At 36.4% G+C, this 15,325-nt stretch overlaps 1 protein-coding gene across 1 annotated transcript in view; it reads right to left on the bottom strand.

Moving 5' to 3' along the window:
- Nucleotides 1-220: 220 nt before the first annotated feature.
- The window catches only part of AK9 (adenylate kinase 9), a 56,289-nt gene continuing 41,184 nt past the window's right edge, over nt 221-15,325 (bottom strand). Inside the window, exons 24-35 of the mRNA XM_041414861.1 lie at nt 14,764-14,958; nt 13,650-13,868; nt 10,770-10,983; nt 9,774-9,975; nt 8,430-8,576; nt 6,916-7,136; nt 5,541-5,737; nt 4,859-5,028; nt 4,029-4,127; nt 3,846-3,948; nt 3,211-3,325; nt 221-423 (exon numbers count right to left, since the gene is read on the bottom strand). Of these exons, the coding sequence (XP_041270795.1) occupies nt 221-423; nt 3,211-3,325; nt 3,846-3,948; nt 4,029-4,127; nt 4,859-5,028; nt 5,541-5,737; nt 6,916-7,136; nt 8,430-8,576; nt 9,774-9,975; nt 10,770-10,983; nt 13,650-13,868; nt 14,764-14,958 (2,085 nt within the window). The remainder of the gene's footprint in view (nt 424-3,210; nt 3,326-3,845; nt 3,949-4,028; nt 4,128-4,858; nt 5,029-5,540; nt 5,738-6,915; nt 7,137-8,429; nt 8,577-9,773; nt 9,976-10,769; nt 10,984-13,649; nt 13,869-14,763; nt 14,959-15,325) is intronic.

Below are 15,325 nucleotides of genomic sequence, written 5' to 3'. Positions count from 1 at the left end.
AGCTGCTCAACTTATGGCTTCCCCTCAAGGGCTTTCACTATTGTTATAGCTTTTCTCTGGATGCTCTCTACTAGCCTGATATCTCTCAACTTCAGACAAAAGATTTTATTTCTAAGATTTCATGGTTAAAAAACAGGCCCGAGAATGTTCGCAGGCCATGTTGCAGCCATGCTGGTGTTGATGGCAGCACTCCATGTGTTAATCAGTGGAAATACAGGGTTCACACAAAAGTGGGGCGGGTGCCTTTCAGGGAAAAAAACATCTGCAGTCTGTCATCAAGGCCACGGGGCCGATCTCTTGGCTCCTTATACGGGCCCATCATGGCAGTCCCCAGGTAGGGGATAAGTTGGCAGTGCTCCACGAACTGCAACAGCTTCTTCCTGTACATCTGCCGCACTGGCTCTGAGCTCCGGGGGTTGTGTGCTGCAAGAATTTAAGCAGTTTGTTAGTGTTTCCTATAAACTTTGTGGAATTACATTACAGACATTTTCAAAGGAACTAAGTCTACCTCTGTTAGCATTACCCATGGTACAGATAAACACCTTGACTGCTGCTGTCAAGCCAAAAAGATCAAGTCTGGTATTTCAGAAAGTTCCTGACTCCAAATAGTCATGATAATCAGAAGGATCAGGCTTTTCTAAAAGAGGACACAACAAACATGCCCAGCTGCTGTCAACTTCTCATTTCTCAGACCCTGAGATACTGGTGAAACTCCAGGCAGTGACAGATTTGGGTAGCGTGGCACACAACCTGAAGTGGCACATCCTGGGGATAGCCCCGGTCTGGTGTGGCTCATGCTGGGCCATTGTGTCCTTGGCACAGGTGTTCTATGACCTAAATGCTTTGCCTATAAGGTGGGCTACCTTTTCATACAAGGAAGTCAGGTTTGATAAGCAGGACTGTGACCAACATGGCTTCATGACAGAAAAGTACTGTTTATCAAACCTGATTTCCTTGTATGACAAGGTAATAATCCACCTAGTTGACCAAGGGACACCAGTTGATGTAATCATTTTTAATTTCAGTAAAGCTTTCAACACTTTCGCTGAGGTCACCTGGTCTGCTCAGCCTGGAGGAGACTGAGGGGAGACCTCATTGCAGTCTTCAACATCCTTGTGAGGGGAACAGGAGCAGCAAGCACTGATCTCTGTGGTGACCAGTGACAGAGCCTGAAGTTGTGTTAGGGGTGGGTTAGGTTGAATATCAGGAAGGAGTTCTTCACTGGGTTGAGTGGTTTGGTACGGCACAGACTCCCCAGGGAAGTGGTCACAGTACCAAGCCTGACAGCATTCAAGAAGCGTTTGGACAATACTCTCCAGGACATTGGATCTTGAGTATGGTCTTGTGCAGTGCCAGGAGCTGGACTCAATGATCGCTGTGGTCTCTTCCAATTCAGCATAATCTGTGATTCCATGAGTCTGTGAAGAGCTGACCAGTAGTTTGGAGGAGGAAGGAAGGTTTCTCTCTGTCCTAAGCCCTATTTTGGCATACATTAGTATCGAGTGCCAGTCCTCAGAGTACAGTTTATTATTTTAATTGTTACAAGGCAAAGGGGAAGGAGTGAGACAAATCATAGCCCTTTTTTTTTCTTATGGACAGTTTTTTATATCATTTTACAAAAACTGGACAGCATGAAGAACTATGCTATGAGACACTTCAGCCCACTAGCTTTAAACTGTAGACAGCTACATTTAACAGTTTCTAAGAGATTTTTCAAGCATAGCTCTGAATACAGCCCTTACCGGAGTCCAGCCTGAAGGACACTCAATCTCTCTAGTGATACAGGTTTACTACTCTCTTTCCAGGAGTAAATAAATCCCTCTGCATTTTTGGTTGATCGCCTGTATTTTCTCAGATACTGAAAGCAATCTAGTGTTGTGAGAGAAGCTGAAGGAGCTTTAGTTCCTTACCAGGAACTAAACTCTTGCTTCTTATCCCCTATTTAAATGTGAGATTAGAGAATGATGTTAATTGAAGATGAGAAGGTCTAACTTCACATAGAAATAGGATGAAATAAATTTCCAGGGGACCACAACTTAAGGCACTTCGATCAAATTTTTTTATCAAGAATGGCATGACTACTCTGAAGAGATGCACAATAATAAATAATTCTGTTTTTGTAACTAATCACAAAATCACAAGATGGGTCAGCCTGGAAGGGACGACATTGGATCATCTGGGACAGCCTCCCTGTTTAAGCAGGGTCACCCCAGAGCACATGGCACAGGATTGTGTCCAGATGGTTCTTGATGAAGACTCCACAACTTCTCTAAGAACTATGTTCCAGTGTTTGGTCACTAGCACATGAAAGAAGTTCTTCCTCATGTTCAAGTGATTTGTCAGTATGTGGGGATGCTGTATTTTAAAGCTGGAAGCAGTCCTACCCAGTGCTAGAAGAAGATAACTGGTTTTCCTGGATTCCTATGGTCAAACTTTTGGCACTGCATGAGAAGAAGAGATTTCTTCATTTGCATAACCCTTCTGGTTCATTATCCACTACTAATAATGATTTAATGTTGCAATATATGAGCAAAGCATTCCTAGCATGGGCATCCTTATGTTTGCAAAGCCATGCTAACAATAGAATGAAAACAACCTTTGTGAATGAAGCAAACTACAGCATAAAAACAGTTTGGTGGCTTAGGAATTGCACATTTATGCAGGGGCTTACCATGTGCCTGCCCTGTTCAATGGTCTTCCTTAACAAAACTGTGCTAGCAAAAAAAGTCTCTGACAGTTCAAGAAAATTCTGGAGGGCTCTGGAAACTACATGAGGAAGCACAGGATGTGAAGAGCTTCGAAAAAATAATTAAGATTGGTATTACCTAAAAGAATAATTAAAAATGTAAAATACAAAAGGCCAGGTGAAGTTCACTCAGTGAACTGGTTGGCTTATAAATGACAAAAGTGGTGGGTTGAAAGAAATGTCAGTCTTGCTCCAGAAATCTCCAGCAGTACTACAAACCAGCCCAAAGCTATAGCAGAGCTGCAAACAAGGACATTGAAATTGAGAAAGCTGGCAATAATTAAGCTGACTGCAAACTGTTAAAGATTATTACATGCAACTGATATCTCCGGCTGAAAAAAACCCAAACAGAAATTTCTAAAAAAAAGCAAATATGAACTCTAATTGGCTATCTATATTGTATCAGAGGACTTATGTCATTTATACAATTAGTTATTTTTATAGCATGCTATTTTATACACTACCTTTTAGATGGAAGGAGACAAAAAGCAGAGCAGTTTCTTTCACACTTAGGAATGGAAACTTTGGCTTAAGGCTGCCAACTTCATGCAGAGCTTTTATTAGAGAAGTTGCTACTCCCTAAAGAAAGAAAATAGGTTTAAAACACCATTAAAGAAATCTTGAGCAATGTTGTAACGCAGATATCCTAAGTCGGTGAATAGTAGAAGATAACAAATTCACATAAAATAGGGAGGGCTGTGACTATGAATCATTTTTTTATTTATTCATGGGTCAAAGTGTATCAAACTACTCTTACATTTTTCCAAGTAAGCTTGTGTCTATCCTGGTGTTAAAAGTCAAACCAAAATGTACTTTACAAGATATGATAAACAACTAAGTCAGAAAATCTATCAGATAATACTGCAGCTTATTATCCCCCTCTAATGGTCTTGTATTTTTTCCATTAAAGCTACAAACATCTGTTATTTTAAAGCTTTAAAAAATTTCTCTCAATTGTAACTAAATATTTTCAATTTAATATAATCTCATTAATAAATATAAGACTCAAATGCATTAAAAATTAAAAAAAACCCACAACTGAGTGCGATATACTATATATCACAAAATCATGCTTTAAAATAGAAAAGCTAAAACTGGCCTGTTCAAGGTATCCAGGCAAAGGAAGTGTAGTTAGTAGCATTGGCTCTTTTTTTGGAGGGAGTTTATGGGGAACCTTCAGATTCCAGTACTTCTCTGGTAACCTAACCAGATATAAAGTAAGCACTTTTAAGATGTATAAACAGTGACATGACTGAAGATTAAAATGCAGTCAGTGTATTACCTCATAAACTTCTGAAGTTTTTCTTCACTTTCAAAAATATATACCTTGTCTTGGTATTTTGCTGCATACTCCATGTTGCCAGGCACCAAAGCTTCATATCTGAAGAGATGGAGCAAGAATAATTCATTCACAGAAAACATAAAACATAATTTGTGTGGAGTAAATTCATGAGCTACTGGTAGCCTTCTGGTAATTTAGCAAGTGTAGCAACTACAAAAAAAAATAGCACTTGGATCATCCAAGTTTCCACTACATGATGGACAGTTACAAGGTTAAAAATCTGATAGAGTCTCTGCCTCAAAATCTGCATATTAAGGAACTTTTATAGTGCTTGTTTAGAGCTTCTCCATTTAAAATGCCAATCATATTTGTTCAGGAGATTAAAAAGGGATAACATAGAACTGGCTATTATTGTTCACCTCTGATGATAAATTTTTGCACACTGAGGAAATCTGTGCCACTTTATGGTACAGCTTTATGGATCTCTACAAAAATCACAATAGCTTGTTTTGCATCTACTAGGGATTTATGAGATTTCTTTTAACCTTTGAAGGCTTATGATAGAGAGAATTCAAACTATATCTGTCCATCTTCATCATGAAAGACACCAAGCCAACACAGATTCTTGTAGAACCTGTAGCCATGTAAGTTTTAAAAGGTGATTTTATCTTGATTTCCAAAGCCACAGCTGCAATGTAGAGAATTGTAATTGCTTTTCCTGTCCAACCCCTGAACAGCATTAAAAAGTACTTTGAAAATATTTCCTCATTAATGCATTAATATAGGACACATATTCTGTAATTCAGATAATGAAAACTCTAGTGACATACCTCTGTTTTCCATCTAGGTAAGTGACTGGACAGTATCCTTGCATTTCAGGCTTTACAGGGAATAAGGCCTTCACTTCTGCTGCAGTCAATTTCTTTGGTAACATATGTGGGGGTGGGAGAGGGTGAGATGCCAGTGATGATACATAAACTTCAGGTCTGCTCAAGAATTTCTGTAGGGAAAAAAGAGTTTTTATAATGAAAGAAGCATTGTAGGACTGTTAGTCAAACTCCAGAGGACTGGCTCACACAGCTTAGATACCTATTTTTTCTCCAATGCAACAGTGTGTTGGCACTGCTGTTGCTCTTGGGTAATTTCTTTTCCACCCTACTCTCAGCTGAAGTAGTCACCATTCACCCACCATCCATCACTATCTACTGCTGTCATAAGCCACTTTCTAACCCAGTCTTTCCACAACAGATAAAGAAAGGAGGAGGTTACTGTTTTCAAATGAATGTTTGATCTGTGACAAATTGTAAGATGAGCTTTAATGGCGTCTGTGCTGTATTTCATCTGCCTAGACATTTGATAGCAGAAGTATGCAGAACAAAAGCTTGAATGCTAACAACAGTGGTCTGATTCAAATTGCATATTACCTATTTCTGTAATATGTACCTAAATCTAAGCAACAATGTTCCCTCTTCCCATAATCCCCTCCTTTTTGTCCTGCTTTTTGATACTCACTTCCAGTTCTTCCTGTGAAGCCATTCTGTAATAGTGCCCCTGAAATTCTGCAGCAAACTCCAGAGAGGGGGTTACAGAGCAGTCAACCAGTTCACCTTTCTCTGCAAGGCTGACAGGACAGTACTGTCCACACTCCCCCAGCTGTCCCTGCAGCTCCTTGGGAGTGATACACAAACCAGCAATGCTGGTTGCTTTTCCTGTTAATGAAAGCAATTAATGTTTAATTTATGAGAGACACAGAAACAACAAACAATTCTACTCAGGAACACTACAGTCTAGAAAGTAATAATTTGAAAATTATATGAAATAATGAGAACTAAAACAGCATTTTGATAATAAAATGAAGTTGTAACTCATTTTACCAATTCATTTTAATAACATTTTTTAGCATGTAAGAAATATAATAATTATTAACAGTGTGGGATACTCTGCATGCTTAGCTTATTAGTCTGTTCTTTTTTATGGTTTATTGTTTCAATTCTTTGTGTTACTACGGGACATTTCAGCTATTATTTTATGTCATTACATTGGTGAAAACGACTACAAGGTGTGATGAAACCCTCCCCTTTATTTATCCAAATCTTGCAAATGCTACAGTCTATCTGGAGGAAATAAATTCAAAATCTTGAATAAAATATCATCTCAAAACCAAATTACCTAAAAATCATGCCTTTTCAAGTTTGATGTGTAAAATTAAGTGTATTTTAACATTTTTGATTATGACTCCAATTTGTAAGATGGGTGCAGCCACAGAGCTGTAAAAATTAAACCCAAAAGGTGGATAAAGATAAGGAAGTATATATGCCCTTCAGAGGAATTCTAGTTAAATAGTACAGACATGTTTAAAAGGCATACTTAATCCTGACCAGTGCTGACAGACAAAAAGTCAAGTGGGAACTGTGCCATTTTAGAATAAAGTGGTCTTCTTCCCAAAGCACAGAAATTAACTCAGATGGCATATTTAAGCTTATTTCTATATTTTAAATTAACATCTTCCCTATCCCTCCCTTTTCCTTCACTAACACTAAAGTGAAGCTGCAAGTAAGAGTTCCCCTTGTACCTTTGGGGTACTCTTTGTGGTTCACCACCCAGTGTTGCCAGATCTACAAGGACCAAGGACTCTTGACTTCCTTTAGCAGACTTCTGTTACCCTGTTCTTGGGAGGATGGCCTCAGACTGCCCTGTAGTTGGCTTTGCCTTCACTCTTTTCAAGAGATCTCTTCAAGATCTCTGCAGATGAGATTGAAGAATTTAAGGGTATGTATGTGGCCAAGAATTAGCCTCATCCACAGAAAGGTGAAGTTGTCATGTAGGTAATACACACTGCAGCTTTTTAAAGAAACACATATTCTGGGAAAATTTGTTTTTCTTTTACCTTCTTGTCTTCTCTCCAGGTATGTCTGGATTTGTTTAACAACCACCTGAACTTTCTGCAGAACGGTCCTCCAGACCCTCCATTTGCTATGATTGGCATCAATCACACACCAGTTCTGATGTTCCTTCATATAGTAAGTTCTGATATCATCAATGTGCTGTTTATAGCAGGAATTTTTAATAGCTAGAATCTGTGGGCTGTCATGTTCAGGATAGGGAGGTCTAAAGACAATGAGAAATAACAGTGATTTAAATATGAGCATTAGATAATTTCATTGAATTTCAGGTGTAAATTCTAGAATTCACTCTAAGCTCTTTTTTACAAAATTTTGCTTATTTGACACTGTAGAACATATTTGAAAAATACAAATTTCTTATTAAGAATACTACCAGCTACATGTGAAAAGCAGTGTACATATGCTCAGACACTCCTGTTCAAAAACGAAGAACAAAACTTTTTCTATTTATGTCCCAAATACAACTCAATAATTATTTTGCAAAGGATTTGGAATGTATCAACACATATTACCTGACATACATTACAAATACACCAGTAAATGGTACCCTAATATTGCACACTTGATTTGTACTTAAGCCTATGAAATATAATTAGTTTGGTATTAAAAATTAAGTTTAAAGTAAATACTTTTAAAAACACATAATTGATTTAATTTTTTTTGCAATGCAAATTGTCTTTAGTCTTTTAGTAAACAATTTAACATTGTACTGATTACTTGATAAAAAGAAAGAGACAAAAAGAAAAGGACAAAATGAAAGAGGCATGCAATAATGCTCCAAGCTATCTGGAACTTCTTAGAAACACTTCCTCTAATGAGAAACAGGTTCTTACACAATTTAATTTTAAGGTGAATGTTCTGTTTCTGTTCTTTTTCATTCTCTGTCTGCTTATAAACTACTTACTGTTCTTCCTCAAAAACAACCAATGGCTCTTTAAACAGAATATTTATCTTCTCAGAAGAACACAGAAGGTAATGAGCTGAATTGAAAGGCTCAGAAGTCTTGAATTCTATACACTAATATGCATTATTCTATATAAATATGCATTATTTTCATATTTTTAAAAGAACTCTAAGTTTTTAAAAGAGATTATTAGATGAAGTATTAATATATTTTATAATAATAATTGATGAAAAATAAATTTCAGCAGTGGAGAGAAGTGGTAACATTTCTGCTGTACAGTTGCATTAAACCAGTTAAACTAAGGAGTGGGTGCACAGCATTGCACATGTGTAATCTCAGTCATTGCAACTGAAAGATCTGGCCAGAGCATACCCCAAACACCTTACATCCTTATGATTTCTGGTCTATGGAAATCAAAGCATTAGAAAGCAGAGGGACTGGTTCCCATGTTTTTCATATGTGGAGTTCAGAGACAGCTGAGTTATGCTCCAGGTTAGATACAACCTCTGGGTATAGCACTGAGGCACATAAATAGAGATATTACAATATTGTGTAGAAAATTAAAAAAAAAAATCTATCAGGGAGTATCACTACCGGCTTGTTTTTTCCTTATCCAGCAGTGCTCTTCTGAACACTTCCTTTGTATCCATATCTAATTCAAAGATTTTCACTGGAATGATCCTAGTTGATTCCAAGAGATTTACATGTGCTCTTGTTAGAGGATATCCATCCATTACAACTCTGCACACAAACACAAACAGAAAAATAGTTTTGAAGAAACTCACTAAGAAGTGAGTTTCCAATCAACCAGTAAGTCTATGCATGTTTCTAGTACATTTTCCATGGAGAGGAAAGTCTACACCCAAGCCATGAAGCTATCACTGCTCTCATTTAACAGGCACATTCTTCATTCCTAAAAATTTACGACCAAATTTAAAAAATAAAGTAGGCAGAAGAAGAAACAGTAATGAGAAAAGGAAATGTACAAAGGGCAAAAGGTAAGTGGATGGCTGAGACTTATAAAAATGGTGTACTTTAATATTCTGACACATCAATCATTACAAAACATCATTTTAACTATGAGAAGTCTCCATGTGGATTGGGAGGAACAGTTTTAAAAGTGGTAAGTAAAATTATTTACTACAGTATTTGAAGAGTTTTTATAATCATATTGAAGAAGAAATGCTTTTCACATATTAGGCAATACTGGAACAAAATATACTGAAATAATATTCCAGGATTTAATGTGAAAGAGAAGCTGAAAGAATTCTGATCTCAAGCAGAAATAATTTTCAGAGATTATTGCAAAATTGCCTTTCTCTGTAACAATTCTCCTTTTTGAGAAGAGAAGTTGAATTTCATGAAATATTGATGATAAAGCTTTTTAAGTCTGCCCAGTTTCAAAGGTGTTTCAGTGGAGGAGAAAGAGCCGAGGATTACATATGAATGTAGTGAAAAGACTCACTAGTTTCAGTTCCTCCTTAATAACTTCAGTTGTTAAGAAAACCAGAAAAAAAAACAACAAAAACAACAACTTGAGTACTGAAACAGCCTGCATGATCAAAGAGAATCAGTTGTGTCCAAGTTGGTTCTGGAGCTGGTGTAAGAGAGACCATGTTCTCAAAGATCCTAGTTCTCAAAGGATAGTGGAAGATATTGGCTTATTGACTGAAAAAAAGTAACTGTCATAAAGTATATTACTTTGATGTACTGGAATATAGTTACTTGAAAATCGCAGAAAATTATGCTTCAGTCTCATTTTCCAGAGCAATTGTAAAAAAAAAAAAAAGATCTCCTTTTGTACAGATTATTTTTTTAATGCAGAAACTACTGATGTGTTTTAGTGAAATTGCTCTACAGTGGTAACATGGGAATCCATGCCTAAGAAGAGACTAACATGCCTTGGAGAAACCCCCAAAACCCCAAGAAAACTCTTACCCAGTGGGATTATCCATGTGATTTAGCAGAGCCACATTTAGAGCCTGGATGGCCAATTCATCAGGCACGGTGAGTCCTTGGAGAAGGTGTGACTGTACCTTAAGTGCCAGCTCGCTCTCTGGCTGGCTGTTGATCACAAACCGGATGGCATCTCCTAGGGACAGGCGCAGGAACCCATAAACACTCGCAAGTCTCTGAGCAACTGCAAAATATTTTGATTTCAAGTCACAACTTTTAAGATAAGTAACATCACAATCTGGCACATACACAGGGCATGCTAACACTATTCAATTTAGCACAAACCTCAGCAGATATAGTCAAGATTATTAGAGTAGGTTAGAAAATATGCCTCCATTGCTGTTCCTCTTTCACAACAGCCCATCAGTTACATCATTTATCCAGGAAATGGGAAATATGCTAAAATTTCATCCTAAATATGAGATCATTTGAACCTGTCTCTTCTTCTTAACATCCTATTTTAATCAATAACTGTGGTTTAAAAATAATTTCCTCCTCCTCCAGTAAAAGGCAGAAACATGTGGACTGACAGAGTCATGCAGGAGGGAGGGGAGAGGGATAGAAATCTGGGGGGTTTTAATCTAGAAATTTGGAAACAGACTGGGAAGTGGGGAGTTTGGGGTCCTCATCCTTGATCCTAGGACTATTTCTCCATTTTACATTAGCTTATATTGACTCAAAAAAGTAAGAAACAATTAGAAAATAATAATAAATAATACAAGGGGTATAAATAGTGTAAGTCCAGTTTTTCTAAATGCAAGTCCAGGTCACGAACATCTTAAGGATCTGAGATAAAATTCAGATGGACAATGGACTGTCAAATGAGACACTAGAGAATGTAACTAAAAGAATCTGTGCCCAGCAAGAAAAGCAGGAAGACCAACAATATTAATGGTTTGTGTTTTTTTAATAACAGTAAGGACAGATACAGCTTCAGTCATTAAAAAATGAGTTTTTAAAATAGATAACTGCTCATACCTGTAGTCTTTCCAGATTTTGGAAGTCCCACAATTGCAATCTTTACTGGCACAGATTGCTTAGGTTTTGGCTGACATATATATTTGATGGGATTTGTCATAAACATTTCTTTATTTTCTTTACTTGATAAGAAATAAATATATTGACGATGGATTACTGGAAAAACTGCGCTTTCCTCCCTTTGCTGTGGCTTGATCACATCTCCTTGGCTTAACTGTGTAATATACAAAATGAGAATCAGTTAATTAGGTTTGACAAAGCCTTTTCTTCCTCCATCCCAGAGAAATGGCTTTATAGGCAGATAGAGGAGTACCTACCATGTGAGACAAACCATCAAAGCATTCTAAAATTCACACATATGGACATAATATTTTACTCGAATCTGAGAATCTTCTGTACCTACACTTCTTGTTCAAAAAGATGAAAGAAACATTGAAGACAGAAAGAATACTTGCAATTTCCAGTAGGTGGTACCGTAACACTTTATGTCTGTCAAGATAGTGCAGTCAGAGAAGATTAATGTAATAGTTTTTCTAATTTTCAAAGAACAAAGAGAATAATTTTATTTCTCAGTGAATTAAACTCACCTGCCTGCCTGCCAATAGAAAATACACTGAGAATATTGTATTCACCAGAAGTCATATGCAAATGAAGAAAACGTAAAAATATATCAGTACTTACATTATGGTCAAGTGAAAACCACAAGATAAGCTGAAAAAGTTCTTGGAAAAATACATGCACTGCTGATGAAATCTTTTCAAACACATTAAGCAGCCCACTAAAAAGCCTGCAGTGTTGATGGATCATTGACATGTAAGAGATGCAACTGGCAGAAATAGTCATTGAAGTAATACCAGATTAATTCTTTGCACTACTCTTCTCTATGGAAAAACTAAGTCATGTCCCTGTTGCAGCCCTTCTTGGAAGAACTGTCTTAAAGTGTCAATAAAAGAGGCTTTAAAATAAAATGTAGAAAAGCAGTATGTAGAAAAAATTGCCCAGACCAGATGGTATTCACCTTACTATTCTAAAGGGACTCAAAAGTGTAATTCTGAGTAATGTGTAACACTGACCTTCTTTCAACAAAAGAAGAAGGGGGGGAAAAATTACCATTTTTAAAAAAGTTTTTTTTACCTCCAGTGTAGAATCTGGCAAAAATAGCCCAGTAAATCTGACTCTGTATTAAGCAAACTGAAATAAATTCAGGGAAAAAACCCAGTAGTTACATGCATACACATCAAATAATGGGGAAGAGCCAACTCAGCTTCTCGTCAAGGAAAATCATACCTCACAAATCTATTACTATTCTTTGAAGGAGTCAGTAAGGTTGGTCTGGTTATTACAGCTAGAGCTGGGGCTGTTCTACTGTGTAGCACTGTCCTGTCAGACTGTGCTTATATCCTTAGGTTCCTATTCCTGCATGAAGTCATTTCAGGGTGCGTGCTCTCAATTTATGGGTTTTCATGAGTCTGTTCTGTGCATATCTGCTTCCATTCCTCATTCAGCTCATAATGTTTATTCTCTGCTTCTCTAATCAGTTGCATAACTACTTCCCCTCCCCCCAAATTTAATCTCAAAGTAATTGGAATATACTCAATCTGCTTTTCTACTCCAAAACTTACAGTCTGTAATCAATTTTATAATTTCTATTATTCTCCTAAAATGTCCTCAAAATGATCCTATTTCTCTTTCATTTTTATCAGCTTGTACATTTTCGCTGTCAGCACACCACTCTTAGTTTATCCAATAACTTCTTTCTTCTAACTGAATTGTACTTTTTGGTTGGTAAAAAATACTGTACAGAACAAAGGAAGAAGTGGAGAAATGGAATACAAAAATGTAGTCAAATCTGACAGAACAAAGTGCAAGGACTAACTGCAGAGAGACTAACTGCAATTAAACACATAAACTGTGGTTCAGTAGTGGGAAATGATGTAAATGTAGACATATCTACTTCTATTAGTATGTACCTAGATTATTAGATGCCAATTGATGCAGCCATGAAAAAGAATGAAGATTTTGATCCTAAGGTTAAAGAGAGACAAATGTGATCTGGAACAGGTGAAGACCTAACATGATGCTTTACAAAAGGGAATAAAATGGTTTGATGAATTGGCAGAGTAAGATGAAGGCCAAAGTATGTTTCCTTCAGGGCCTTTGTGCTTTCTGTATGTTGTTCACTGGACTTTTTTTTAAACTAATCTTCTTTTTAATTTTTATTTACTCACAATCCAATCACCTTGTATTTCTATCATTAAACCAAAAGAATTGCCTGAGAATATTTCATTTCCTACCTTGGGGATAGTGATGAGGACTTTCTGACCTCAGCTTTCCAGATCTCTAGTAAAATGCCATGGAAATAGATTTGTTGCTCTTCAAAAATTTTAAATTTTGACAAGAAAAAATTATTGCTAATGAATTAAGTACATCTAACATTTTTTGCCACTACTAGGTTTGGTGCTCAGTTGTGTGTGTGGCTTCTTACAAATTCACACTCCAAATCCTTTCAGTTTTTTCTCACTACTATTGGAAGGTTTTAAGACCTTTTATATTGTCCTGTGTTTTGTGTATCATTAAGTTAGGCATTTCTTTCTGATTCAATGCCACCTTTAGTCATCTCACCAATGATAGTGTAACAAATTTTACTAAATGCTTCTCACCCTTAAATTAGATGCAAAACTGATAGACCAACACCTTCTATTATTAATGCTTGCTGTATTTTGTGTATATTCAGTCATGTAATTTTGATTCAGTAATGTAGTTTTCATTAAATATTTCTGGTATTAGTTGCTACTGTCTGATAACATCTTGTTAATATGAAATACATTTTTAAAGAGTGTCAACTCTTGAAAACATTCTTCAGCCATTTAAAAACATTACCTTGACTGGATCCCACTGACCAAAAGAACTTTGTAATTTATATGAGAAAACTAGCATCTTCTGTGCAAGTGGCAAACTTATTGGGTAACATTTCTCAAAAATGCTCCTGCGGTTTTCCACTAGGGATTCCAGCTTTCTGTATATTTGGTAGCACACAACGCGAGGCTTCCGTCCTCCATTGATCTCAACTGGTGGTATTAGTAACTTTTCAAATTCTTCCTGGTTAAGAGAACATAATGAAATATTAGAATCACAAATGCAATCAGATTTTTAATAAAGACTGATGGCAAGATTGTCTGTGAACTATCAAGGATTTCCTAAGCATGTTCTCAGTCAACATAAATCAGCAAAGTTTGGTGGGAATTGGTCTTCCTGCCTACTGAAGTTTAAACTTCTATATTAGGTGTCACACTGCTACAATATTGTATTATTATCTGGTTTTGTAAACCTTCTCTCTGGTCATTGGATAGAGCTTCTTCTAAATCATTATTAGTTTCTTTCTGAAGTGAAATACTTTGTAGATAATAAACAAACGTTACTGATCTACCCACTGCCTTGGACGTGGCATTAGCATTGCAGATATCTGGTGTTAGATGAGGTTACCTTGCCATAGGCAATTGCACTGATTTCAAGAAAATTGTGTCACTAAGTGTGGGAATGGTGCCAAACACCTGGCATCTTAGCCGAGATTAGATCTGGATTTTTTCTTTACATTTGGTTTCATCACCAACAACTAGGATCTGCATTAAAAAATAGAGGTGTCTAGTAAGAATTTTGCCTCAAAAATTATTTTGAAATCTGTTTATACATTCACAACTCTCTATGTTGGCTGCCTGTATCAACTGACCTATCAAAAAAGGAAATGACACCAAGACTGAATAGCCCTACCCAAAAGCTTCCTTTTTTTTTTTTTCTACTACATTAGTCATACAAATTATATACTCTTTAAAGTCTATACCATCTCTGTACAGTCTTCATCTTGTTCACATACTTAGATCATGAGTGCAGCATCACAGTTATTTAGGCACTATAATTTTTAAATGTGAAAAATAAATATGGATATTCTTCTTCATGTGATCATATAATTTAACAAAATAAGCAGTGGTATCAGTACCTGCACACTTTGTAATCTTTCTACTTCCATTTCAAACTTCTCTAAAATTTCATTTTGCATGCGCTCAACAGCTTCTTCTTCATTTTCTTCTTCTGGTTCTTCCTCTTCTTCTTCTAAAAACTCTTCTGCAAGTATAGCTTCAATATCTTCGTCCTCCTCCTCAGTAGCCTCATCATTATCCTTATCTGCTAAAGACTATAAAGAGAAAATATTTTGTTGCTTTGTGTCTATGATACAGATATTTGGAAGGAACATATGGTATTCTTGTCTCTTTTTAAATTAAAAAAAGCCATTAATTCAACAAAATCACATTTTGGGATATCCTTTATCATATGCAAAAAATCTAGTAAATTCTAGAATTTTATTTCAGAAGAAAATACAGCAGTATTGCATAGTGCATACAGTGAAGCATCATACCAGTTGCAAGAGTACTTTCAAAACCTGAAGAGCTACACTGCAGTTTTGAAGAGTGTTTTTTCATACGTGGTATTGTAGCTTGACAGGACTTTGTTATAAACAAGCATGTTTGATGAAAGTGTAGCTGACAGAATATCATAAGCAG

This window comes from Onychostruthus taczanowskii, unplaced genomic scaffold, assembly GCF_017590055.1.
Source record: "Onychostruthus taczanowskii isolate IOZ18803 unplaced genomic scaffold, ASM1759005v1 scaffold48, whole genome shotgun sequence".
NCBI classification, from domain to species: Eukaryota; Metazoa; Chordata; class Aves; order Passeriformes; family Passeridae; genus Onychostruthus; species Onychostruthus taczanowskii.
Note: the sequence above shows the minus strand (reverse complement) of the source record. Positions and strands in the feature narration are given on the sequence as shown.